Here is a 27,323-nt window from a genome sequence, read left to right on the forward strand (position 1 = left end):
ATCCCATCTCCTAATCCTCAATAGAAAAGAAGGTAAGAAATGCATCTAGAATGTGCTGGGGCTGAATGGAGGTTTGTTTTTTTTTTTTAACCCCCTCCAGGGGTCTGCAGAGAACACAGGACAGCACTGATTGATGTCCTTGAACCTGGAGAGCTCCGAGGTGTCCCGGGTCACACATTCTTCGTGCACAGAGACACCTCACCATGCCTGTCAGCTCCCAGGCAGCCTGAGACCCCACCTGTGAAGATCAAGTCCACCGGGCTCCAGAGAGCTTAAGATCAGCAGTGGAGACCAAACAGGCCCTCTCCGTGGTCAAGCAGCAGCACACTTTTGCAGTTTGTTTAAAGTTATTCAGACCTCCTATCAAATACCCCCATGTCATCTCCCCCAGGTAAGCAGCCCTGTGACTGCACAGCAAGAAAATCCCACCGGACAAACCTATCTCCCACCAAATCAAAACTTCCTTGGGGTTGCTGTTGTGAGCAGTGTTCAAAACCCATACATTAAGAAATTCTACAGAGCTGCGGTAAACTTCCTCTTCTCGATGCAGCTGGAAAGGATAACATGCTGGCTAATAATGTGTTTTGGTGAACAGGGGTTATGATAAATGGTTATCTCATGGAGATAAACGGTGGCAGCAAAGAGGAGTCGAGCCATCCTACATCAGGACAGGCTCACACCACCTTCACTCCCTGCATTACCTGAGCAGGTGAACTCATCACGGAGTTATTCCGTGTCTCCTTGGACCCAAGGTTGAGGCCTGAGATAGGGGGCTGTTCTGTGGTACTTTATGTGGACTTAGAGAGGCAGTGGATCTTTAATAGGTAGAAGAGATGGCTGCTTTTATTTGCGTGTCATTTTCAATGTAATTGACAACCCACTCCAGTACTCTAGCCTGGACAATCCCATGGATGAAGGAGCCTGGTAGGCTACAGTCCATGGGGTCGCAAAGAGTCAGACATGACTGAGCGACTTCATCTTCAAAGTAATTAAGTTCACCTTTGCTTTTGTTTGGACCTGAGCATGGTGTATAGAAAGTTACCTATTTTCATTGACTTCTCTTTCGGATTCTCCTCTCCCTATGCTGATTCTGTATAGACTGGTCAACACATGAACAAGGAATCATGTTCTCACATGAAAACGCAGTTGGCCTTTTCTCCCCAGGGGAAGCCACCCTACAGCCTGAAAGGTGGGGAGCCCCTGGAGGGGGAGGCGGGGTGCTCACCATCTCTGTGATCTCTGCAATATCTTCTCTGTGCTCCCAGCTGGGGAACATGTTGGTGAAGGTCAGGGGTTCCAGGCCAGCGTGGATGAGGTAAGACTTGGGGGGCGGCTTCTTCAGGTTTTTCCCTGCGGTCAAACAGAAGGCAGACATCACAGACCTGGCATGGCCCTGAAGGCCCTGTCTTTTTCTGATTTCCCCTGAAATCTTTTGTTTGCATTCCTTGACTTCAGGCTTAAAATTTATCAGTAGTTGACAACCGCCCCTGGAGGATGTTTACATAAGATGTTTAACTTCATGCATATAAGTATGCATACAGTTGCCTGGAAGTGACCCAACTTTAAGCTTCCTGACCCTAACAGAACCCTCCCTGGATGGGAGGAAAGACAACCTCTCTCTGTGGTGTCTGGTGGCTCCTTTTCCTCCTCCTGGACTCATGCGTCAAGTATTCCTCAGACTTCCTGACCCAGCGTCAAGTTCAGTGGGAATTAACTAGCTAATGACAGCAGTTTAGAAGCTGCTTTAGCTTAAATGTTTGGTGGGAAACTTAGCTATTTTATTATGAAAGAGTTTCTCAAGAAAAAATTGACTGTACATACTTAGTAATACTAATCAATTAGGTCTTAAAAATTAAGACAAGAAATTAATTACTGGCATCTTCATTGTATATAAAAGACCGCCAGTTTCAGGTGGATGGTATAATAGAAAAGCCACGAATTGACTGCACATCTTTCTTTGCAGATGTAACACTAATAATGATAGGTTGCCATTGGCCTTCCAGCCCATTTGGGGGCTCTCTCTACTCCCTGACAGGGTCTCTCAGCACGATTAACCCTGAGTGCAGAAAGGTTTTAACCAGGCTAGCCATCCCATAATTCAGCTGTTCATCTCTAGGGTGCCAGCTTAATAATGATGGCCTTATAGTATCAGGTTGGCCAAGAAGTTCATTTGGGTTTTTACATGAGATGTTATGTAAAAACCCGAATGAACTTTTTGATCAGTCCAATAGAAAAGAGATATTCCCTAGTTTGTTGAAATGGGAAGGGGCAATATAAGGGGTAGTGGATTAAGAGGTATAAAATCTGCTACCAGGATATACTGTATGACATGGGGAATATAGCTGATGTTTTATAATAACTATAAATGGAGTATAACCTTTAAACATTGTGAATCATTGTATCATACACCTGTAACATATAATATTGTACATCAACTCAACTTCAATTTTAAAAAAGAGAAATGAAATCTCATTCATGTTGGCAGCTTAGAATGTATTAATTTCAAAAGTAATAAGCCTCAAGAAGTTCCAGGGGAAAAAAAAGTAGGTTTCATGGCTGACTGCAGGTTTTTTTCCAGGCTAGCGCCACCCACAGAAAGGGAAGCCTGGCCTGGGTCTCTAAGCAAGTCTGCGGAAAGCCATCAGGGCGTCTGGATGTAGGGTACCCACTGCTGGGGGCCTCACCGCGGCAGTACTGCAGCACTGTCTCCATGGCACTCTTCCGGTCCGACGCCCAGCGGATGCGCGCAGAGCCTGTGATCTTGTTCTCGATGGGCCACCAGCCTTGCCAGAGGTACACCTCGTGGTGATTGTCAACAAGGAAAAGTGCTACGAGGGCAGAGAAGACAGTCAGGACTCTTCCTCAAGCCTAACTGGTGCCTCCTTCCCTGCCACTATGGTCAGTGGGAGAAGCCCCTTGGCAGGTAAACTCAGGGCCACAGGGAGGGTCCCCCTGATGACATGGCCTTTGAAGGACAAATCAGGCAAAGCCTGAGGCAGAGCTGGCATTGATGAGGTAGGCTCTTTCCTCCTCTCCTCTAATTCCCTGCCTCCCCCCACTCCACAGCTGCTCTCTGGGTCCTGGCCAAGTGCTAAGATTGGGACAGATGAGACACGTGATCCCCGAGGGGCTGTCAGCACCGCTGATCCCCAAGAGCGTGTTAAACACTGGGGAGCACGTCACGCTTGCCCTGCCAAGCAGGTCATCTGAGTCCATGGTTCCTTTAGGGAGGAATGGGCCTTCAAAGATGCCAGTGATGTTCCCCTTTTCTCTCCAGCAAACCAATCAACCTGACTCTTCTTCCACGTTGCCGAGGCCTCTCACACCCGCTGGCTCTGTTCACCCGAGTCCTTTCCTGGCCCTCATCTCTGGATTCTGTGATAACCGCACGACTGAAAAGCCCAGTGGAGGCTGAAGAGGTGGGTGGCAGCCCTTTCTAAGACACTAGCTAATATTTTCCCAGTATGAGTGTGTGCCCAGTCAAGCTTTTCCGGTGGTGAGCAGGGTCCGTGAGGTTCCTGATGCCGCTCCAGGCTCTTGTAATGTGAGAGCGGAGACGCCCCGAGGCTGGGACAGCCGACCTCAGACACGACTGTCTCTGCAGCCCAGTCCCTGGTGACTGTCCCTACCACAACAGGAGCACAGAGGCTCTGTCTTGTGGCGGAGGTCACGTGGAAACAGCCCTGACCTTGGGATCAGGAGGCACAGGAGAGAGCCTTGGCCCTGCTCTGCAGCCTGGAATTACAGGCACTGCTCTGGGGTTCACCCCAAAGATGCTCCCAACCCCTGCTCCTGCGACTCTGGCAAGGTTCCCTTGCAACTGGGGGTTTCTGGGAAAGCTTTTGCTTTACCTGGTAAAAGGAAGAGACTTGGCTATCACTGCAGTTTCCCCCACTGTTTCTTTTTCTCTTTTGAACAGAAACATGATGGCTGGAGCAAGGGCAGCCATATGAGAACATGAATCAGGAAGACGGAGGGAAGGCTGAGAGAACAGCAGAGATTGATGCCTGACATAGTTGCACTCACCCTATTAACTGATGAGTCTGGGTGAGTTGAGTAACCGAGGGTTAGTTTTTTATACTATAATATGTGATTGATGTCATCTTCCTTTGGTTGGGGGGAGGTATGAGGATTACATGAGAGATAATATAAGAAAGTGTACTTAGCAGATAAAAACTGCTTACTAGATACAAAAGTAAAAAGACTTCTTAGGAGGCGAGCCTTCTGCTGGCTCAGCACTACTTCCCCCTTCTGTGGGCCGTACCTGGCTGCGGGGCACTGTATAGATCTTCCTGCAGGAAGGGCATAGAGTTGACCACAGAAGGGTCTCGGGCAGGATACATGAACTCTGTGGCTGAGAAGTCGCCAGAGGAGCTGCTGAGGATGAACAGGCGGGGTGTGAAGTTAAAATTTCCAGGATCTTTGAAAGAAAAGAGAACAAAAAGCTAAAGGCAAAATAAATTCCAGATGGACTGGAGAATTAATGTAAGACATGAAATGATCAAAGCACAACTGTAAAAGGGGGAACGATTCATCTGAACTTAAAGGTGGGCAAGCCCTTTTTAATCATAACTGCGTAAGAAGTAATTCAAGAAGAGATTTCTGCATTAACAACATAAAAATGAAAAATTACACTGCATTAGAAAGCACTCTGAACCAAACAAAATGAAAAGGCAAGTGACAAAATGGGAAATATGGAAACCTGTTCATATCCTTAGCAGTATATAAAGAAATGTAATAATAATAAATATCTAAAAATGTTCTAAAGGCACAAATAAAATATTCACCCAAACAGAAGTACATGTGGCTAAGAAATACATATAGACAGCATTTAACAGTACTTCTAATTTAAAACATTAACTTATAACAGTGCTTAGATCATAATTTCTGCCATCAGTGAGGAAAAGTAATAAATGAAGCATGTGACTGTGCTGTGAAATGTACACATTTGTAAACTGCTGGTGAGGTGGGCTACAAACAATGAGTAAGAGTGGAATTTGGTGCCAGTGTTCTGGGGACACTTGTGGATGTTACTGTAAGACTGTATAATAACTTCACCACAGTTGTTCCAGGTATAGGAATTTACCTTAACTAGAAACAAATGCAGATAATTCTTTTGCAAACTATTCACAACTTTATCGTTGTTAGAGAAAAATTTGAAACAACTCAGTTCTCCAGCTATTAAATAGCGAGTGGCACATATACTCACAAAATACCTGCAGCCATAAAAGTCTATAAATATTAACATAGGCTTTGGGAAATGGTTCATCATAAATTAAGGGAAAAAAGCAGGTTACAAAAGACTGTGTATAATGGGTGCTCTCCACATCTAAATACATATATCTATCGCATAAAGATACGTTAATTCTGGTACACACCTATGAAAGGACATGATTACTAAGGATCTTTCTTTCCTTGTGTTTTTCAAACACACCCGTATGCGGTCTGTTTGTATGCAGTACAGATAACCCTTGAACAACACAGGTTTGAACTCCACTGGTCCACTTACACATGGAGACTTTTCAAAAGACACATTGGAAAAATCTTTCAGAGATTTGTGACAATTTGAAAAACCTGCAGACAAGTTGCATAGCCTACAAATACTGAAAAAAGTAATAAAATTTAGGTATGTCATGAATGCATCAGATACAGGTAGATACCTACCTTTACATAGGCATAAGGTGAGTGATATTTAATATAAGATGAATAATGTGTTAGTTTTCTTACTGTTCTGTAACTTTGTTTTCAAAGAAATTACCATGCAGTCTGCGTCTCTCTTGTAACTGGAGAAGTTGTGTATCAGTTATTATTAGGGGTAAGTGATTTTTTATAAAAATGTAACAGTGTTTTCAATAATTTATGATGACTGAAACACTGCATGCCATAAAAATGTTATAACCATTCATTAGTGTATCGGCTGGGCTACTGAAAAGCAATTGTATCAGTGACACTAGGCGATATAAAGTAATCATATTGTTCTTTTTTGTTATCGATGCATGAATCATTATATTGGGTTGGCCAAAGTTCATTCAAGATTTTCATAACATATGGAAAAACCTAAACAAACTTTTTGTCCAACCCAATATCTGTAAATAAATACAAACTTGTTTCACAGTATCTTTTAATTTTTGATGTCTAGTATGACTAGACATACTAGCAGCAGCAGCAGCAGCAGCATGAGTAATACATATATAACATCCACAGTATTTTGTATCCGCTAAGACTATATTAATGTAGGTACTGACAAATGATTCATCTCGTAAACAGATGATGGAAACTTATAGTATCCTATAGTAAATGTAATTTCCATCCCTTAGAATTTTCATTACATTCACTTTTTTGCAAGAATTATATAATACATAAAACCTACAAACTAGGTGTTAACTCTGTGTTCTTGGTAAGGCTTTCAGTCAACAGTTGGCTTTGAGTAGCGAAGTTTGGGGGGAGTGACAAGTTATATGTAAGGACTTCCTTGGTGGTCCAGGGGACGCAGGTTCAATCCCTGGTTGGGGAACCAACATCCCACATGCCATGGGACAGCCAAGCCCTGACATAGCCAAATAACAAGTTATATATGGATTTTCAACTGTGTGTGTGGTGGGGGGGTAGAGCTTAGCCCCTAACCTCTATGTTGTTCAAGGATCAACTATATTTTAAAAACTTCCAGAAAAGTTTGTAAAACCTGAGAGGCAGTACAGTGTGGTCACAAGGACATTCCACTGTTGTCCAACCTGGGCTATGGTTAATCTCCCCGGCCTCAGCTTCCCTGCCAGTGAACCAGGGCAGCTTCTTGGTTGGGCTATGAGCATGGAGTGAGGGAACGTGTAGCAGGTGGTTAGCCAGGGCCTAGCTCAGCCTAAACTGCTTAGTAATTGTTCGCTTTTCTTATGTTGTTCTGTATGTATGTCAACCTGTATTTTGTGTATTTAAAGACAAGACTGACCTACTCTGTTTAAACCCCACTGTTTCCCAGGACAACTTCCCAGGTGGCTCAGTGGTAAAGAACCCGCCTGCCAGTGCAGGAATTGCGAGTTCGATCTCTGGGTTGGGAAGAGCCCCTGGAGGAGGAAACGACGACCCACTCAAGTATTCTTGCCTGGAAAAACCCCAGCAGAGGGTTGCAAAGAGTCAGATGCAACTTGGTGACTAAACTACCACTATTTCTCTGCACCCCAGGCACTGGCTAAACCAAAAGCACTTCATCTCAGAGGCTCATGCTGTGCCCATCTGGTTTCCTGGAATGTTCCTCCCTCTTTCCCTTCTCTGCAAGTCACAGCTACACATCCAAGGCTCCAGGAAGTGCCCTGTCCGACACTTCCTGGCAGAAGCATTCTTTATTAACAACTCCACCGTGACACACACATTATCTACTTGGCATCATAACTAGTGATAAATGCTATTTAGTCTTTTTATTGGGTTGTTGGCCCGAGAAGACCCGGCCTTGGGGTAACTCCTTGTGTGTTGTGTGGAGCACCTGTGCATGAATATTTACATACCGAGGAAGCTGGTGCTTGGAGGGGCTAGATGTGGGCTTACCTTGAAGCATGCAGTCGTAGGCTTTCCGGTCTCTCCTCCCCAGAGCATCCCAGAACCCCAGGGGCTCCGAGCCTTCATCACACTCATGAATTGTCACTTTGCTGCTACTGTGCAGCCCGGCCTCCAGGGGACATCTGCATGGAGAGAGTCCAGTAGTTTTTATCAGGCGTGGAACTGTGGGCAGGACAAAATTATTCCAGACTACATCTACAGATTGGTTCAGAATCTTTCCTGCTTTCCAACTAAAACGGTTCTTATAATGAATGACAGCCCGCTCTGTAGTATATGAGTGGGTTCTTACCTGGGGCTGTCTTGTGTGCTCTCTCTGGGTCGTGGGCACCTGTGGGTGCCTGCCTGGAAGAGGAAGGGAACCCAGCGTCCAGTGCGCCTGCCCCGGGGACTCTGGTAATGTGTTTGGGCAGCTGTCTCCCCGACACCCTTGTCCCCGAAGGAGGGGGCACCTGACAGTCTGACAACAGTGGGTGGTGTCCCAGCTCTCTTTAGCTGAGTGTTTGCAAACCTTCCACACCTCTGACAAAAGCAGCTCTGATCCCCTAAATAATGTTTGGAATTTGTTTTCTTTTAAATAACCAAGGACCCAGGCTGATAATTCAAGGGCCGAATCATACCTCTGAAGCAGTCTTCTGTCTTCTGCCTTTTATGGAAGCAGGTAAATCCTCAGAAAGTGGGGACAACCCTCAAAGGGGAGGTTTGGGCTGAACGTGTGTCACATGAACTTGGACCTTCAGGGCCCCTGACCTCGTGGGGACCTCCCTACGCTGAGTCACGCTGGACATATGGGGGCGTCCACGGGGCCCTTGGGATCCTCAGCTTGCACCCCGGAGGCCCTCGCTCAGGGAGAGGTGCTCACACCACACACACAGCACTCACTGATCCTTGATTTTATTGGCCGCAGTCCGTCCGACCTCCTTCGTGTGGGCCTGGGCTTTGCATCCATGCCACAGGTAGATGAGGGCTTTGTGGACGTTGAGGACGACCATGGACGTCCTAGACCTGAGGCTGCTGCAGTGACAGGCCACCTCCAGCAAGTTCCCCTCCACGGGCACCTCTCCGCGCACACAGTACAGCCGCCACTCGCCTGCAGGGGGCGCCGGTGGCACAGTTAGGAGGCGACTGAGCAGGGAGGGGACCCTGCCAGGCAGCCCGAGCCCCGCTCCTTCCTGTGTCTGGAGGGGCAGGTGGAGGTGAGGCCGGCTTCTAACTGAGGCCCAGAAAACAAACCTTTGTGGACTTAGAAACAGGTTGCCAGAAGTTCACGATGCAGAAAAACCAGTTTCACAAAATTTATAAAGACCTAGGTCAGTTATAACAGGCATATTTTAAGAGGCTTGAAAGCTGTGATTTTTTTTTTTAAGATGTTGCTCAACAGAAATCTCATAATTTAAAAGATAAAATCACTGATTTTTTTTCCCTCCAGGATCCAGTTTAAGGTCATCTTGTGGCCTTCTGCATGCAAAGCTGGATTCTGATGGCAACTCCATGGAAGGAGGGGGAAGGGAGTGGGCGCCCCATAAAGCTGATTTATAAGGCAAACTTCAGGAGGCTGTCAGTCGTGAAGCCACAGCTACATGAAGAGAGACTTACTCCAAACCCCCACCCCTGTAAAAATACCTTCCCCGGAGGAAAAACAAAAGCAAATCCCAAGAGGAAGAGTGACTCACTTTGTGTGTTTTCTTCTTCTTCCTCCCGTCTCCCGGAGTGGACCACCATCCCCCCCTGGAAACACTGCAGGAAGCAGGGGGGCTCCTTGCCCTGCAGGACTTGGACCTTCCGATTGAAACACATGATAGAGTAATAAGTCACGTGTCCTGGTTCTGCAGTCATAAAAATAACACATACCTGTGTAGAAAATCTGAAAAATATTGAGAAGGACAAATAAAAGCCAGTGATAATACCGTGATTTATAGAGAACACTATTACAGTTCTAGAGTACAGCTTTCCTATGATACAAAGTATTTTTCAGGTGTATATTTTTCCAAGTAGGATTGCTGTTTTATGTTGCTTTTATACCCTGATTTTCTTCAGCTAGTGTTTTTCTATCATCACATGTCCTTTAAAGCATGAATTCTGATATTCTGCAGTAGGGATATAATGTTATTAATTTAAACATGTTTTTAATAAAACTTCTCAGCAGTAAGAATGACCAGTCACTGACTCAGTGTTTCTGGGGAAAAGAACTATCTCTTTTGCAGCCTCTGGTCCCCTCAGAGGGCCTGTCACTCAGGGCACCTCAGTCAATGCATCTGTTAACCCATCAGGGTGAGATGCAACATAGTAACCGAGGGTTGAGTCAGCTGACTTTCACTTTGCCAAATACATTTTCCCTTGAACAGGAAACTGTTGACTGAGCCTGGCAGTTAGGCAGCATTGAAAGGTAGGAAGTGTTTCTCACTATAAGTTATCAACCTCAGGGCCTATTGTGCATCATTAAGGGCCATTTTGTGCGAGTGTTTTCTGTTTCTGCAGTGATTTTCCACCCATTGGATTGATATAAAATGAAATGCTCCAATTGGATTAAGACTCAAAACCCTGAGGATGATTTTGAAGTTATGATAAAATAGCCTCTACCTCCCACCCCCCAAAAAAGCACTTGAAATGATCCACTATGAGGAATAAATTAGCTTTCAATGATGAACAGCTGTTATGTGGAAAATATAGTCCACAGTAAAAAATATGCATTAAATACTCTTAGGGAAGAGGATTGGTTCTTCGGGACCTGGAAGGCTGACTGCTTGTGGATCTGTTTCCGGAGAAAACACCTCTGCTCTCTTTCATGATGTTTTTCTTAACTATTCATCCAAGACAGTAAAAGGATGCTAAGATCTCCAAGACGCCAGAATCAACTCTTAATTACTCATAATAAAGGAAGGGACCCGAGATTAGATAATCCAAACATTAAAAAGGAATGCTTTCAAAACCTTGACTTTGGGCAGTGGTACCTGCCAGGCATCACACAGGCTCTGGGGTTATGGGGTAGGTAAGACCAGGATAGACACAGTTTCTTTCATGCTTATAGAGGAAGACAGAGAATTAACAGTGACTGTCCTTTTACGTCAGGGTAAGTGCTGTGAAAAAGGAAAGCAAAGGAACAGAGAAGGAGAAAGCAAAGTGTGGCAGAGGGTGGGGATGTGGATAAGACATGGAGGTGACATCCAGACAGAAACCCAAGTCATGTAAGGTTCCCAGGGAAGTGCCAGGCCAGGGAAATCAGTGCAAAAGCCCTGCAGTGGGCAAAAAGAGGGAGGAACCATAAAAAGGTGGCAGTGGCCTGAACAAGTGTACAAGAAGAGGGAGGTGGGAAGGGTGCAGGGCTGACACCAGGAGACCCTTAGATGGTGGTCCGGGTGTGATGGAGGACAGAGGGCAGGGCATGATCTGATGGGTCCTAGAAAAATCACCCAGGCTGCCATGGGGGATGCAGGCAATGGGAAGACTCAGTCTTTACATCCGTCTCTCGTATTTCCTGAGGATGGGTTTGTATAAGTGGAATAACTGATCAAAGTGCGTGAGCACTTTAAGGTTCTTAAGCCAAAGCTGCTTTTCAGGGTGGCTGTTTCATTTAATACTTACCAGCAGAGGCAGGCATGGGCACCCATCCTCCTGAATCCTCACCAGCCCTGGATCCATTCTTTTAAAACACTTCTGCCATTTTAGGAGTGGAAAGTGGCATCTCTGTACTATTTACAATTCCTTGATGATGAATTATGTGAAAACTTAAAAAAAGCTCATGGGCTCTTTAAACTTAATTTTGTGGATTTACTATTTGCAGATATAATTTAAGGCCATATTATAAGAGGTCTGCCTTCCTGGCCAGGGAGGTGATGAAAGAGGAGACAGAGCCTAAAATACAGAGAAGCCGGATCAAGACTAAGGAGGCTTTGGACAGTGCTGTCTTTTGTTCATTAGGAATCAGGTCCTTAGGGAAACAAGCCAGGAGCCCTCCTTTCCCTTGTTTGCGGCACATCAGCCTCCAGGACTTACCTGGGCTCCCCTTTCCTCGTCCAGCTCCACTGTCATCAGAGCTGATGTGCCCTTCTCACTCACGGTTGACTGGCGGCCTTGCCAGAAAAAGTAGACACACTTCTCTTTGCCAGCCACCCTGACCGAGTGCTCCCCCTTCTGCCGGCTTCCCACTACAAACACAAAGAACAGCAGAGTGTGGGGTGAGCAGGGGATAAACTGCAAGAAGAGCCAGTGTGCAGCTCAGGCCTCCAGACTCTGAGGACAAACAGTAGAGGCGCAACCCTGGGGTGCAGGGCCAGGGAGAAATCATTTACAACAGAGGGAATGTTGATCTCAGTTGGCCATTGGAAGACAGAGAAACCACCCTTCTTCCGGCTTCTTCCAAGCCTCCAAAGTGGAGGAAAATGATCTCCAGGCCCTCCTGATACCCCAAGATAAACACCTATCATCTGGGGAGATGGTTGGCCATCCAGGTGTGTGTAACAGAAAAGTGTGGACGCCAGAGCAGGCCTGGGGCACCTGATGACACAAGTGCAATTTCCGTATTTCACCAACCTTTGGCAGACGATCCGCTGGTGGAGAAAAGAGACTGTAAACAACGGTTGCGCCAGCTTTAAGCATGAAGGAAAAAATGTCATCTGCTAAGACTGTTTAGTAAAAAAATACTTTGAAGTCTCCAAGTTATGTCAGAAATGGAAGAGACAAATTGTGGACCTATCACTTTCACAAAATAACCTGGGCTTTAAGTGATGACTGCCACCAGGGCTGCAGCCAGGATAAAGGGCTGGTTAGTCTCACTGCCAGGACCTCGCAGGCGCTGGAGAGACCACGGCAGCACACGGAACGCAGACCCCATTGAGGGACAGTCACGGAAAGTGATCTGGGTGAGTGGTCATTTCAGACAATAGTTCAGACCCCAAACCGTTACCTTTAGGAAGAGATCTGTCTCCAGACTCCCTCATTTGTTTGTGCAGTAAATATTTACTGACCACCTACTGTGTGCCAGGGCAATGATGATGAGCAAGGTGACTTCAGAGGGTGGCAGTATTGAGAGGAGAAGACGGGGGATGTGATGGGGGGCAGGCTGAGCGCTGCTGGAGTGCCTGGTGGGGAAGGCCTTTCGGAGGAGGTGCATAAGCAGAGGCCTGAATGACTGTGACCAGGAGGCAGAGTGTTTTAGGCTGAGTGACGTCCGGAGACTTAAGATCTCCACTCAGATGTCCAGGTGGTCCCAGGTGGGATCAACCCAGGGAGGATGCAGGTGCCTGTTACACCCACACATGTTAAAAATCAAGAATAATAAACATACGGACACCAAAGGGGAAAGGGTGAGTGGGTGGGATGGGTTGGGATTGACATTTATATTGTACTGTGTATAAAATAATGAGAACCTATTGTATAGCAAGGGAACTCTACACAGTGCTCTGTGGTGACCTATATGGAAAGGAAATTTTAAAGATGGGATATACATATACACGCACACACATATAGCTGATTCACCTTGCTGCACAGCAGAAACTAGCACAACATTGTAAAGCAACTATAAAACTCTAATAAAAAAATTTAAAAAAACAAAAATACCAAAAATAATAATTGTACTCTCTGGTTCTATATGGCCTCAATTTTTCTCAATCCCAATCTCACTGACAAAATCACAGTTGTCTTAAGGTTTGAAGGTAAGAAGAAAGCTCAATTATTTCAAGTTTCTAAGTGGTCAGGGGCCATATTTATGTGATTTCTTTTGGTCTTTTTATCAGAGTACTCGAACAGCTTTCATAAATGATTATAATTCTTAAAGGATTCTGACCAAGCTTAGGCCTTAGCACCTTTTACTGTGAACCTGAAATTGTCAAGTGTGTGTACTTCTAGGTGCACCAAGCAAATAGGAACCATTCCATGAATAGGTGTTACATGTCCAAAATTAATTTGGAAGCCACTCATTGAAAGTTTTGCAAATTTAGGTAGGAACAGAAGTTATCTTTGTTTAGCAATCCCACACTCTTCAAAACAGTGAAAATTAGTCACATCAGCTAGACTACTACTAGGGAGTATGCCAAAGCCTTTGACTGTGTGGATCACAATAAACTGGAAAATTCTGAAAGAGATGGGAATACCAGACCAACTGACCTGCCTCTTGAGAAATGTGTATGCAGGTCAGGAAGCAACAGTTAGAACTGGACATGGAACAACTCCAGATAGGAGAAGGAGTACGTCAAGGCTGTATATTGTCACCCTGCTTATTTAACTTACATGCAGAGTACATCATGAGAAACGCTGGGCTGGAAGAAACACAAGCTGGAATCAAGATTGCCGGGAGAAATATCAATAACCTCAGATATGCAGATGACACCACCCTTATGGCAGAAAGTGAAGAAGAACTAAAGAGCCTCTTGATGAAAGTGAAAGAGGAAAGTGAAAAAGCTGGCTTAAAGCTCAACATTCAGAAAACTAAGATCATGGCATCCGATCCCATCACTTCATGGCAGATAGATGGGGAAACAGTGGAAACAGTGGCTGACTTTATTTTGGGGGGCTCCAGAATCACTGCAGATGGTGATTGCAGCCATGAAATTAAAAGATGCTTACTCCTTAGAAGGAAAGTTATGACCAACCTAGACAGCATATTAAGAAACAGAGACGTTACTTTGTCAACAAAGGTCCATCTAGTCAAGGCTATGGTTTTTCCAGTAGTCATATATGGATGTGAGAGTTGGACTATGAAGAAAGCTGAGCGCAGAAGAATTGATGCTTTTGAACTGTGGTGTTGGAGAAGACTCTCGAGAGTCCCTTGGACTGCAAGGAGATCCAACCAATCCATCCTAAAGGAGATCAATCCTGGGTGTTCATTGGAAGGACTGATGTTGAAGCTGAAACTCCAATACTTTGGCCACCTCATGCGAAGAGCTGACTCTTTTAAAAAGACCCTGATGCTGGGAAAGATTGAGGGCAGGAGGAGAAGGGGACGGCAGAGGATGAGATGCTTGGATGGCATCATCAACTCAATGGACATGGGTTTGTGTGAACTCTGGGAGTTGGTGATGGACAGGGAGGCCTGGTGTGCTGCGGTTCATGGGGTCTCAAAGAGCTGGACACGACTGAGTGACTGAACTGAACTACTAGGGAGAGATACGCTTAAAAGATATCACAGCAGTTTACATGTCTTGGAATTTGTTACCAGTCTGTTAAATATATGTTCATACTTAATGTTTTGCATCCTAACATTCTAAAATGAGCTTGCCTACATATACCTAAAATAGGGCTATATTCCCTTAAAAATACTCCATAAAAGTTTTCACAAATTTTCCTTGCAATTTTCTTCAGCATACCCCGACTTTAATCCTGTGTACAACCTCCTTTTTGCTGCATGTATTGATTTTTAGTTTTAGCAGAGGTTAAGCTGTATTAGTTAAGCTCCATATTAAGAGCTTCTGGACTGTCATCTTTGCAGCTTTGACCCGAGGCTGAATGTAACGTGTCGCTGCATGCTGCCATCCACCTACTGCCAAGAGGAAGGTCATTACCAGGAGTTGCGTTTAGAAGTCACAGAAAACAGGTGGTGGTGTTCAGCCATGTGAACTGCTCAGCACGTGGTCTTGCAGTCAACCTCCTACAATAGGAACTTGACTCCTGCCTGGGGCCCCAGTGGGACCTGACCCAGCATCACTGGGTACCCCAAGCTGCCTGTTCCCTGACCCCGTGGGGACCTAAGCCACACCCTGCAGCACCCGAGGCGGCCTGTAGGGCAGGACCCTGACCACTGGGGCCTCTGGTCTCCCTTGTCACAGTTCTCGTCCCAAGGAGCAGACTGCCCAGAGCCAGCCAAGAGGGCGACAGTTCTGTCACCAGGAGCTGCTTTCTCCTGGGCCTGCCCAGAAGGGCACCTTGAATCCAATCCCCTTTGCAGGTGTAGCCCCTGTGGGTCTGAGTGATGGGACTGGAGCAGCTGTCACCAAGGGGCCAGGGCTTCTGTGATGACCACAGAGCAGCTGCAGATGCTATTAGGCTGGGCTTTTCTGCTCCCAGAGGGACGGGCTGGAATCTGAACGCTGCCTGGCCGCCCTTAATCCTCCACAGCTGGGCTTCATCAAAGCTGTCACTTTGTCCATAAAGGTGCCTGCCGCAGGGCCTGGCTGTGACATGTACCTTGTGTTCACTGGGGAGAAACATGAAGTATTTGCCCAGGTCACATCAGCATTTCTTAGGGGCCTCTCAGAAATCTGAGGTCTGTTTTTTAAATTCATTTTCATAGAGTCTTAGTCATCCATTCACTGACCATTATTTCTTAAGAAAAGGAGACAAGTAAATTTCAGACAGTAGCTCCCCAGTCTGGTTTTGTAAAACAGCAAACCCCTTCCCTTCCTCTCCTTTTAAGGCTCAGGACGGCGGGTGCTCTCGAAAGTTGCTCCTTATTGGTCCCACATCCACAACATCAAAGGTTAGTAGATCTTTTTCCACTAAATTCCCGCTGATTGTCTCAACTGCCAGGCAGCACAGATAAGTATTCAGTGTCCAACTTGGCTGCTCACCCCAGAGTTTAAACCCACAACAGAGACCCTCTGGGAACTGCTATCGTTGGGGGTGGACCCATAGTATCTCATCTTCTAGTTCAATGCAGGAGCTATGCTGAGAAGGTCAGCAGTGATGATGTCTGCACCTCTACATGCTAAACATCCCACATACCGGATCCTAGGACCCTGCAAGCGGGGTATTATAATCTCCATTTTCCAGGTGAGTAAATCAAGGCTGAGACAGGTTATGTAAATTTCCCCAACCTGCACAGCTGGTGGCCCCTGAGAAGATTCAGACCCAGGCTGCAAGGTCCCTAGGTCTGGAGCCTTTTCTTCAAGCTGGGAGGCCTTCTTGGGCTGTAGGGTCCCTCGGTCTGGAGCCTTTTCTCCAAGCTGGGAGGCCTTCTTGGGGAGAAGAGCGGTCTAGAGTGTCCAGTCCTATGTCCTGTGACTTTCTAGTCACACAGTCCCTAAAAAGTGTCTTATTCCTTAAATATAAGACCTGATACCATAAAACTCCTAGGAGAGAACATGGGCAAAACATCCTATGAAAGAAATTACACCAGTGTTTTCTTATGTCAGTTTCCCGAGGCAATAGAAATCAAAGCAAAAATAAACAAATGGGACCTAATCAAACGTACAAGCTTTTGCACAGCAAAGAAAACAAGGAACAAAAAGAAAAGACTACCTATGGAACAGGAGAAGATACTTGCAAATTACAAAATTGACAAGGGCTTAATCTCCAAACTATACAAATAGCTCATACAACTCAACAACAGAAAACAACCCAATTGAAAAATGGGCAGAAGATCTACATAGACGTTTTTCCGAAGAAGACATAAAGATGGCTAGTAGGCAGTTGAAAAGATGCTCAACATCATTAATTATTAGAGAAATGCAAATCAAAACCACAATGAAGTATCACCTGTTACCATTCAGAATGACCATCATTTAAAAATCTACAAATAAATGCTGGAGAGGGTGTGGAGAAAAGGGAACCCCCTCCTACACTGTTGGTGAGAATGTAAGTTGGTGCAGCCACTGTGGATAACAGTACGGAGGTTCCTCAGAAAACTAAAACAAGAATTACCATGTGATCCAGCAATTCCATTCCTGGGCATATATCCAGAAAGAACTGTTAATATAATTGAAAAATATATATGCATCCCTATGTTCATAGAAACACAATTTACAATAGCTAAGACATGAAAGCTACCTAAATGTCCATGGACAAAAGAACAGATAAAGAAGGTGTGGCATAAACACCACACACACGATGAAATATTCCTCAGCCATAAAAAAGAATGAGATAATGCCATTTGCAGCAACACAGATGGAGAGATTATCATACTAAGTAAGAAAAAGACAAATGCTGTATGATGCCACTTGTATCTGGAATCTAAAATACAACACAAATAACCTTGTCTACAAAACAGAAACAAGACTCATAAAGAACAGACTGGTGGTTGCCAAAGCGGGAGGGGACATAGGGGAGGGGTAGACCGGGAGTTTGATATTAGCAGAAGCAAACTAGTAATACAGGATGGATACACAAGGTCCTACTGTACAGCACAGGGAATTGTATTTAATATCCTGTGATAAACCACAATGGAAAAGAATATGAAAAGGGATATATGTATGTGTGTGTGTATGTATATATTTGAATCATTCTGCTGTACAGCAGAAATTAATACAACACTGTAAATCAACTATACTTCAATAATATAAATTTTAAAATTATCCTCTTTATAGAGCAGGTGCTCAGTAAATGCCACCTGTTGATTAATAGATGTATAGTGGATAAATTAGGTAAGAAACCAAATGGTTCTAAGTCGGTGTTTGAAAGCCAACAATGCCCTCTGCCCAGCGGGGCAGCCACACCTGGATGGTGAGGGGGCCAGGAGGAGGTGACTAAACTCTCTTGGCAAGTGAAACTCGGAGTCACCAGGTTGTGACATAAACTGTCTCTAAATGCGTAGGAATGAGGGACCCTGGATCACTTGACTTGTGGCTGCTTCTTGGCAAGAAAAAGGGGTTATTTCTCCCCAACCCACCACTCTCCACCCTCACTGCCCCTAGTGCAAAGCACACCATGGAGTGTTTTGTTCTTTTGCCATGTGAAGAGCAGAGCACTGTGGGATCCGTGGGGAGGTGGGACCATGTATTTACTCTGCAAGATCCATAGAGCACTGTTAGGACTCTCAGCCTTAGAGGAAATACCTCTTTTTCAGTCTGAATAAATCTTTCTGTGCATGGATTGACTGTGACGACACCATTCGGTTTCAGTGCTGTACCATCGGCTGTGTGTTCTTCCATTTCGGCAGCATCCAACCACGGGGTAAATACTAATGTCACATGGAGGCAAATCACTGCTTTTCTAGAAGACCTTTGGGGATGGGGCAGGGGAGGGGGTGAGGGCGGCCGGGAAACCTTACCATGCCAGGTGACTAGAGGGAAGCACCAGGGATGCTAGCCTAGCTGGGGTGTTAGGAATCTATTCCCAAGGTTCTCATGAGGAAAGACTGGACTGGCCCTGCACCAGTGGCTGGGGGCAGATACGCACGCACTCTGGATCTGGTGGCCACGATGCCCACGGCGGGGCTAGGAGGACACAGAAATGCTCACTGACCTGCGGTGCTCACAATGAACTTCCACTTGACCACGTAGGCGTCACCCTCGTGGAACTGCCCGATGCTCTGCTTGGGGAGCCTGCTGTAGTCGAACTCCAGGATGTGCCAGACGTCCACCGAGACGCTGGCGATCTCGAACTGCCTCCGGTCATCCCCTTCCACCAGCCCATAGCCTCGGCCCACGTTGACCCCGTCCAGCACGGTGCTGGCCGTCGTCTGGGGCACCGGCACCATCTGCGTCACATCGTAAGGCTTGACCTCTGCCCGGGCATCATCCTAGGAGGGAACACAGACTTGCTGGCTCAGCTGCCTCTGCATCCGCAGCTATAGCATCACTGCTTCCCTGGTGATGGGACAGCCTCAGAGGACAGAGTTCAGGCTGTCCAGTGCATTTCAGGAAAGGCTGCCTTTAGGGGACATGCAGCCACGACTGTGAATGTGACACCTATAAACCTGGAGGTGGAAACACGGCTATTTTCACCTCCTGGAGTCAGAATGTAACTGGAAACCGGTTTGCTGTTCTACTAGCAGACCACAGGAGGGCTTTTAGCATCCAAGCCCCTTTGGCATGGACTGAAACCGAGCCCTGAGGTTTGGGGCTTGTTCATCCTGAATACCTTGTGCTGTGCAAGTTCGCTGGTGTTCTTCTCGTTAGGTCTCTTCAGTTCCGTCCAATCAAGAAATTTCTCTTTGAACAAGATCGTCTCATTGTGTTCTGTAAGTCTCCCAAATATTGCCCAGTCAGGCCGCCCCTGTCCTTTTCTGCAGGGTGGGGGTGGGGTGGGAGGAGTGGATGGGAAAAGAACCAAGATTAAATAAGTCACGTTGAACTAAGAAGTCCAAACCCAGCACATGTGGCTAGTGAGAAAACCAATTAGGTAAACAGTATACAGAATGGATGGTTTGTTTTCACTGATGTGACCCGATAAATGACATTTTCTTATTTTAGCCTGAATCCTTGCATGGTTTTGTTTCCTTGGAGTTGATGTGCCTGAATGTGACATGATCCACGTCAGGACTGGACTTGCCTTGCATTCTAGCAAATCCTCACGTCGGGGTCCCCGAGGGCAATGGGCTAGTCTGGGAGTTCAGCAAAGGCAGGAGTCACAGGCGTCTGTCTCTCTTGCCTGCTTTATTCTGCCCACGGTCATCCAAAGGGCCTCAGCATGTTTCCTTCAAGCTCATGAATAGATGGAGGGATCTGTGTTCACACTGAGTTCTGTCACGATGGAGATTTCCAGTCTCCAGGAGCAAATTCTCCTCTGTTCCCTAAATGAACATACCCTCATAGATCATAGAGTGAATTTGTGCACATTTATGTCTAGGTCACTGGATGGGAAGCAGGTGGGCAGAACACAATGAAAAGAGAAAGGAAGCCGCCTGGTGCAGTCAGGAGGTCCGTACTGTCTTGGGATCTCAGAATCCGACACTGAGCTTGGAACACAGCTAACTTAGAGATAGGGAGAGCTGAGAAAAGATGTGCAGAAGAGGGTGAGCCCTAAGGATAAGGTGAAGGTGTTTCTCATCCTTCCTAATCAGCCTTGGCTTGTGAATTGGGTCCATCATATGGATGGGCAGTGCTTCCTGGGCCCTGGGCCCTGTGGTGAGCCCCTGCTTCATCATGTCCTATTTGGTCCAGACCACAGTTTCTGGCATCACAGCTAAGGCACACCAAGGGGCTGCCTGTTTTCAAAGGGACCTGAAAGGATGAGGCACTGCATGCAAACACTTCCACTGCGAACTCTAGTGGGACTTCAGGAGCCAAGTATCAGCAACTGTGGAGAATTCAGGACTACCTTGAAGGCTGTGGTCCTTAACAGAAAATAGCTGAGTGACTGTTTTTTATATAAATTCCACTCTGCGGACTTGCTAAGGTGCTTGTAGAACGAGCACTTTGGTCTCAGCTTAGAAATTCGTCTTGGATACTATGAAGCCAGGGAGCACGGCCAGCAGCAGGTCTGCAGTGTGAAGCTGGTGCTCCTCCCCTCTGTCCTGACTTGTGGGTCTGAGCTGGGTGAAGTCATGACTCCTCAGTGGTTTCAGTCTCCTGTCTGTTAAGAAGGGCTGGGTGCTCCACTTTGGCTACACCTTAAAATCCCTGGGGAGCTTTTAAGACATGCTGATACACAAGCCCCCACCCACCTGAATTGAAAACACATCTCCTGGGCTGGGCCCACCAAATGCGTTTTTTTCAAAGCTCCTCCAGTGCTTCTGATCTCAGAGGTGCTGAGAGCCTGCAGGTGAGATGCCACGCCTCTATATTTTCAGATCTCAGACAATGTCATGACCGAATTGTCCATCATACAGATTTTATGCTTTGGTATATTTTTTTCTTTTACTATAGCAAGTAGAATATTCCTTTTAGTCTTAGCTTTAGTTCTTAAAAAAACTAGTTGTTTCAGTACTAATTTTGTTAAATGTGCTTAAAAAGGATTTGAAAACTTTTTACCTACACTGACATCATTTTGAATTTTTTTCTATAACGATAATGAATAATAAAATCAAGAACTGGATTTTAAAACAGGAAACTAAGTAGGATAGTTGAAATCTGTATATAAGTGCAATGGAAAACATTAAAAAGCAGTTTCAACGTGCCATTTGCATCCATTTCTAATGTATTATGTGGCATGCATAATTTAAAGGCACTTCTCTTTTTTTCCTGACAGTTTTGAAATAAAAAACACCGATCCTTTGGATGTAAGAATTTTTTTCTCAAGATCATTTTTCTGAGAGTTTTGTACATCTTTGGTCGATTAGCCAAAATGACTTTAAAAAGTCCAGTAGACTGTAGGAAATGATATAATTACAATCATTACTTCAATACTACATCCTCCTTCCCCCCCCCAAAAGGGCATAAATCTCATTTAAATAAATAGGGTGTCCTGGAATTCAAGGGCTATGCTGGGAAGGGGTGAAATCAGAAAGAGAGGCATGGTTTCCACAGCTTCAGATCCATGGCTGGATTCCAGGACTTGGCAAGCTTTTCAGAGGAGCAAGCCATTTGTTTAAACAACTGCTATTCATCTGGCACAACAGCACCTGAATGCCGCAGGTGGCACCGATTTGTTTACTTCAAGAAATTAAATAGGAACACCGTCCAGACGACCTCTCCATCCGTACTCCTGTATTTTTTAGGGAAAAGCTAAAGCTCTGTTCCTTTTGTGAATAATCGTGGTACAGCATTGCGATCATTTATGAAAAGTAAAACCCATGACAGGTGACGCTTAATCACTGCAGTTGGAGGGGGTGGCCGAAGGCCCGGCAGTACCTGGGAATAAGCGGATTGCATTCCCCAGGATCCAATGGGTTGATGTCACAATTCTCGTAGTCAAAGGTTCCATTCCACAAGTGCTTTGCCAGCTGAAAGGCGATTTTCCGTTGTGCTAATGTGACTTCTTTTCCATGCCACACGTAAACTTCGCTCCCGAAATCAAACACCAGTACCTGGAGAAATGACACAGAAAAATCTGTTAACTCCAAGGACAAATTCTAGTTGAACCAGGGTCTTAGTGACAGTGAGCCAGACAGGTGATGATTTAAATCCTAATGGAGCATTCAGTACAGACACAAAGAGACCTGGAAGCTAGCGCCATCCTGCCAAGCCAGCCTCCACTCCGTGGGTGTGATTTCTTTCTTGTTGACCTAAGTGCCCAAGTTAACCACCCCCTCCTCTGAAGGCTCAGGCCATGTAACACTTCTAAGGCATAAGAGCTATTTAAGCATGTCTTCCTCCATCCCCCCTACTCCCTCCCCTCCCTGTCATTCACTCATTTAACTTATACAGGCAACCTCACATGGCACTGAGGACCCAGTGATGTCTTCTCTGCCCTGTACAATTCCGAGACCCTCAAGGGCAGAGACAAACCTGTACCTAAATTTGCAGTGGGGCTCACTAGTGTTTGTTGAATGAATACATGAACATTTATTTAAATAAATAAATAGCCTGAACAATGCTATTTATTTCCATGCCTATTGCTTCTTCTTTGCTTTCTTCCTAGAATAATTCCTGTCTTCATTTGCAACCTTCCCTGATAGCTCAGTTGGTAAAGAATCTGCCTGCAATGCAAGAGACCCCAGTTCAATTCCTAGATCAGGAAGATCCCCTAGAGAAGGGATAGGCTACCCATTCCAGTATTCTTGGGCTTCCCTGGTGGCTCAGCTGGTAAAGAATCCACCTGCAATGCGGGTTCAATCCCTGCGTTGGGAAGATCCTCTGGAGGAGGCACGGCTGGCTACCCACTCTAGTATTCTGACACAACTGAGTGACTTTCACTTTTCATTTCCAGTAATCCAGATTCTACTTAAGAATAGTAGAATTATTATTACTAAGCAAACTAAGTAGAATTACTAAGCAAACTCGACTCAATTTCACCTTCTCATTAAAACTATTCCTGATTACTTCTTTTTCTGTGACAGTGTTTCTCCCTTTAAATGCCCATTCACGTCAAACAATCAGTTTAGCTTTGGATGACATAATACTTTTCTACCCAACGAAATTTAAAGTCCCTTCTGTCTTCCAGTTTCTTCTCAACACTCAGAATACTTAATGGTCCTGGATATATATACTCACACACACACATATTTCATACAAACACATGTATGCACGTGTGCTCACTTGCTTCAGTCATGTTTGATTCTTTGTGACCTTATGGACTGCAGCCCGCCAGGCTCCTCTGTCCATGGGATTCTCCAGGCAAGAATACTGGAGTGGGTTGTCATGCCCTCCTCCAGGGGATCATCCTGACCCAGGGATCGAACCCACATCTCCTGTGGCTCCTGCGTGTCAGGTGGATTCTTTTACCGCTGAGCCACTGGAGAAGCCCACAAACACATGTTTATATAGTATTAAATATTATAAAACCATGTTCAATCCCTGGGTTGGGAAGATCCTCTGGAGTAGGAAAGGCAACCTGCTCCAGTATTTTTGCCTGGGAAATCCCATGGACAGAGGAGCCTGGCAGGCTATAGTCCATGGGGGTCGCAAAGAGTCAGACACACCTTAGTGAAGAAACAACAATTAGCATCCAAGATGGCAGTAATGATTTGAAATCACAAATTGGTAGCCTTTAAAATGATGTCTCTGGGAACTTCCCTGGTAGTCCAGTGGTTAAGAATGCTGTTCTTCTACTGCAGGGGCCGTGGGTTTGATCCCTGGTCGGGGAACTTAAGATCCTGCATGCTTCAAAGTGCAGCAAACAAACAAACAAACAAAAACAAGATGTCTCTGGTCTTTGATGTGCACTAACCCTGGCTAGTGTCTGGCACTTCCTGTCTATTTTCCCGGGCAGCCCAGGGCCAAGGCAGAGCCCTGGCCATACCTCTTTTGACTGCAGGAGGGAGCACTTTGGGATCTTCCCCCAGTAGTCATCATCAGGGACGAGTTTGTCATCCATCAGACGGTAAATGCAGTTGGTTTCTATTATGGCCGTTTCGTAGAGCTCATCCTCCTTTGGGTCTCCGGCAGCTTTGGGATAAGAACAGTAAGGGGATGTTATGGTTTCCACTGGAGAGTGGCTGGTTTGAAAGAAGGAAGGAGGAGAGGAGAAGTAGCCAGTCTTTTTCTCTGAGATGCAGTAAACTCTTACATTGGTAACTGGCTTGGCCGCCCAGAAGCTTCCAGAAGTCTTTGGCTGCATGTGTGTGTGTATTAATTCCTTCTTCGACAGTTTGGATGTAAGTTGCTCTACAACCAAGTTCCCTCTTGGTCTGAATTAAACTCGCGAGTTCTGAGGCCTAAACAGAGAGAGGAACACAGTTAACTGGGCAGACAAGTCCAAGGCCAGGTGGTGGATGGGCTAAGGCTGAAATCAGAGAAGAGAAACGGTATGTGTCTGAAAGGAAAAACTTGTGACCACAGGGGCCAGGGGCACTGGTTGGGGGTTGTCCACAAAGTGAAGCAAATGTAACTAAAGGACTAGGGGGAATCCATTCTTTAGAGCAACAGTTCTTAGTCTTAAATTCAATAGATCATCTGTGATGCTTTTTAAAAACACCCATTCTACTAATCAGCCATAAAAAAACCAAAATTTGTAGCAACACGGATGCAACTGGAGATGATCATACTAAGTGAAGTCAGAAAGAGAAGGGCAAATACCATATGATGTCATATGTGGAGTCTAAAATACGACACAAATGAACCTATCTATGCAACAGAAAGACTCACAGACATAGAGAGCAGACTTGTGGTTGCCAAGGGGGAGGAGAGGTGGGAGAGGGATGGAATAGGAGTTTAGGATTAGAGATGCCAACTAGCATATATAGGATGGATGAACACTGAGGTTCTATTGTAGAGCACAGGGAACTATACTCAATATCTTGGGATGAAAAACAATATGAAAAAGAATGTACATATAACTAAACCACTTTGCTCTACAGCAGAAATTAACACTGTAAATCAGAAATTAACATTGTAAATCTACTATAAGTCAATTAAAAATCAGTCAGTAAAAAGAAAAAAATACCCATTTCTTGGTCTTTTCCCATTAAAATCTCACTCAGTACATCGGAGAAGGAACTTCATTAGCACGTGGGATAAACAACTTGCAAGTGATGGGTCAGTTCATCTCTACAGGAGAAATGATGAACCAGGACTTAAAACCTGGGGGCATAGGTCAGACTCCTTTGAAAACATCTCCCTGAAGCACTTAATGAGAGCTTATTGCAGAGACCTTCCGGAAAAGAAAGAAGACTATCCCCTCTGACTTGAATGAAACACTAAGCCTTTGAGAAGCTTTCCAGGAGTCTGGCCACTGGAAGAATGTCCTGTCTGTGTCGAAAGGAGACACAGAACCAAGCTACTCTCATTCCTCAGACACTGACCTTCGCCTTCTCGATCACGTTGGCAAACTCTCCGACCCACAGGAAGCAGTGATGGGGCGAGAGAAGGAGGAAGCAGTCCCCGCTGTTGAGGGAGGAGGCACGAGGCTCCACCAGCCGCGTCTGCACATGTCTTCTTCCTGAACACGGGGCAGAGGTCACCGTCTCCCCAAGAGGAGCCCTGTCCCCCAGTCCCGGCAGGACCCGCCAGGAAGCACCCCACGTCCGGAGCAGCCCTGCTCCTGACTCTGCCTCCTGACCAGTCTACTCTGCTCACCCGAGCTCCCATGACCCAGGGGACCTAGGTCACAGCCTCGTGGATGACTTTCCCTGAGGAAATGGCATGTCCCAAGAGTCACCACCAGGACCACTAGTGGTGTCCTGTTACAGCACGTGGATCCATTAAGGCTCCCTCCCCAGGGATGTTGGCAAACACCCTGTTTCCCCTCTCCCACTCCTCTCCTGGTCTCTCTCCACTCAGCCCACCTCCTACACTTAACAGCCTGTGTGGGCCAGGTGACCAGAGAGCCCTTCAGAGAACTTCTTGGTCCTCGGAAAACCTGAGTCTACAGAGGAACCAGCTTAGAGGGAAGCACTGCCTTGTGCAGCTTCCAACACCTTCTCCTAAATGGTTTCCATCTACCCACAGTCACACCGATGGTGCCATCCTGGTGCTACAACATAGGAACAGTGGCGGGGGGCCTGCACTTGTCACTGGTCTTTTAAATATGCTACAAAGGACAGTGGTTGTGCAGACACATACTGGAAACCACCAGCAAAGCAGAGGATATGTCCTCCTTGTCTTAAGCCTGAATCTACAACAGTGCTGCTGGGGGGCAGCTAATCACTGCAGGGCAGCCCAGAGCCCTCTGGTTGCGGGGGAAGGCTCCTTGTTAAAGAAGGGGGTAAGGGGGGAGGGTGTTGGCCACCCCTCTGCACTCCCTCGCTCCCTTTTCTGAGAACACCCATCTCTCCCTCTGGCTCCCTGACTCCTGCTGACCCCAGTGAGGATGACAGAGTGGGGTGAACACTCTGATGACCATGGGGGCATCTGGTGACCTCAGGCAGTGTGTGGCCAGGGTCACGGGAAGGGGTGCAGCAGCAAGAGCTGGGATTCTGGGATCAGACGGACCAGGGTCAAAGTCAGCTCTGCCGCTCAGCAGAACTGTGGGGACCTGGGGCCCGTCACCAAGCTCAGGGACCGAATGCTTCCCACCTCGTGGGATTTTGCAAAGCTGGGGTTAGAATGTGGAGGTGCCTGGTGGGCTCTCCAGAAGCGTGCGTTCCCTCCTCCTGTCAGGCAAGTGAGGGGAACTCAGGCCTCCAGACAAAACCCGGGGTCGCGTGTCATCCTCTTGACTCTCAATACCTTTAACTTGCAGCAGCATTAGCTTCTTGTAGGGCACCGCGCTGTTGTTGGAATTCTGTTCCGTCAGATTGACGCTCCGCAGACTCACATTGCTAAAGTTTTCTTTGCTGGCTAACCCCGCCAGGGTGACTTCTGAGAAGCTGGAGTTGGCGGACACTGGGAGGATTGAAGGACGAGACAGAGCACAGGGCAGTGAGACATTCGGGAGAAAAGACAAGGTTCACACTCAGTGACCACGTGTAACTGAATCACTACACTGCTTTTTTCTTTTCAAGCTGGTCCTGATGGGGAAAACATACTCTAGTCTGATGAGCTATGCAGTGAAGCTCTGTGTTAGGAATTAAACACAGGATTGAAAATATAAATGCTTGTTGACAGGTGTCACCCTATCCATGCAGAGAGATAAGAACTGAGTGTGGACCAACAACCTCAGTATAAAATTAGGAGCTGGACTCATTTGCTGCAATTCCACTAAAGCCA

The 27,323-nt window shown here is 46.2% G+C and overlaps 1 protein-coding gene and 2 long non-coding RNA genes across 52 annotated transcripts in view; 2 read left to right on the forward strand and 1 right to left on the reverse strand.

Annotated features, from left to right (window-relative positions):
- The window catches only part of LOC145531436 (uncharacterized), a 58,935-nt gene extending 53,045 nt beyond the window's left edge, over positions 1–5,890 (forward strand). The window contains exons 4-8 of the long non-coding RNA XR_014072443.1: positions 101–391; positions 2,579–2,898; positions 3,278–3,419; positions 3,920–4,047; positions 5,460–5,890. This is a non-coding gene — a long non-coding RNA (uncharacterized LOC145531436). The remainder of the gene's footprint in view (positions 1–100; positions 392–2,578; positions 2,899–3,277; positions 3,420–3,919; positions 4,048–5,459) is intronic.
- The window catches only part of SVIL (supervillin), a 259,115-nt gene that overhangs the window by 1,506 nt on the left and 230,286 nt on the right, over positions 1–27,323 (reverse strand). For 36 of the 50 annotated variants that reach the window (XM_081553941.1, XM_081553952.1, XM_081553929.1 and 33 more), the window contains 14 exons: positions 26,844–26,999; positions 25,478–25,614; positions 24,244–24,391; positions 23,977–24,122; positions 21,927–22,102; positions 19,276–19,420; positions 18,658–18,934; positions 11,539–11,690; positions 9,219–9,324; positions 8,428–8,635; positions 7,537–7,670; positions 4,265–4,420; positions 2,685–2,828; positions 1,226–1,350 (listed from right to left, as the gene is read on the reverse strand). In XM_081553941.1, coding sequence (XP_081410067.1) covers positions 1,226–1,350; positions 2,685–2,828; positions 4,265–4,420; positions 7,537–7,670; positions 8,428–8,635; positions 9,219–9,324; positions 11,539–11,690; positions 18,658–18,934; positions 19,276–19,420; positions 21,927–22,102; positions 23,977–24,122; positions 24,244–24,391; positions 25,478–25,614; positions 26,844–26,999 — 2,210 coding nt within the window. Of the gene's footprint in view, positions 1–1,225; positions 1,351–2,684; positions 2,829–4,264; positions 4,421–7,536; positions 7,671–8,427; positions 8,636–9,218; positions 9,325–11,538; positions 11,691–18,657; positions 18,935–19,275; positions 19,421–21,926; positions 22,103–23,976; positions 24,123–24,243; positions 24,392–25,473; positions 25,615–26,843; positions 27,000–27,323 lie in introns of all 50 variants that reach the window. The other 14 variants (XM_081553947.1, XM_081553969.1, XM_081553965.1 and 11 more) reach the window with 1 other exon arrangement.
- Positions 7,589–9,694, forward strand: LOC145531438 (uncharacterized). The gene is made up of 2 exons (XR_014072445.1): positions 7,589–8,206; positions 8,975–9,694. It is a non-coding gene; the product is annotated as an uncharacterized LOC145531438 (long non-coding RNA).

Source organism: Giraffa tippelskirchi, chromosome 13 (genome assembly GCF_054371585.1).
Source record: "Giraffa tippelskirchi isolate mGirTip1 chromosome 13, T2T-mGirTip1v1.2.pri, whole genome shotgun sequence".
NCBI classification, from domain to species: Eukaryota; Metazoa; Chordata; class Mammalia; order Artiodactyla; family Giraffidae; genus Giraffa; species Giraffa tippelskirchi.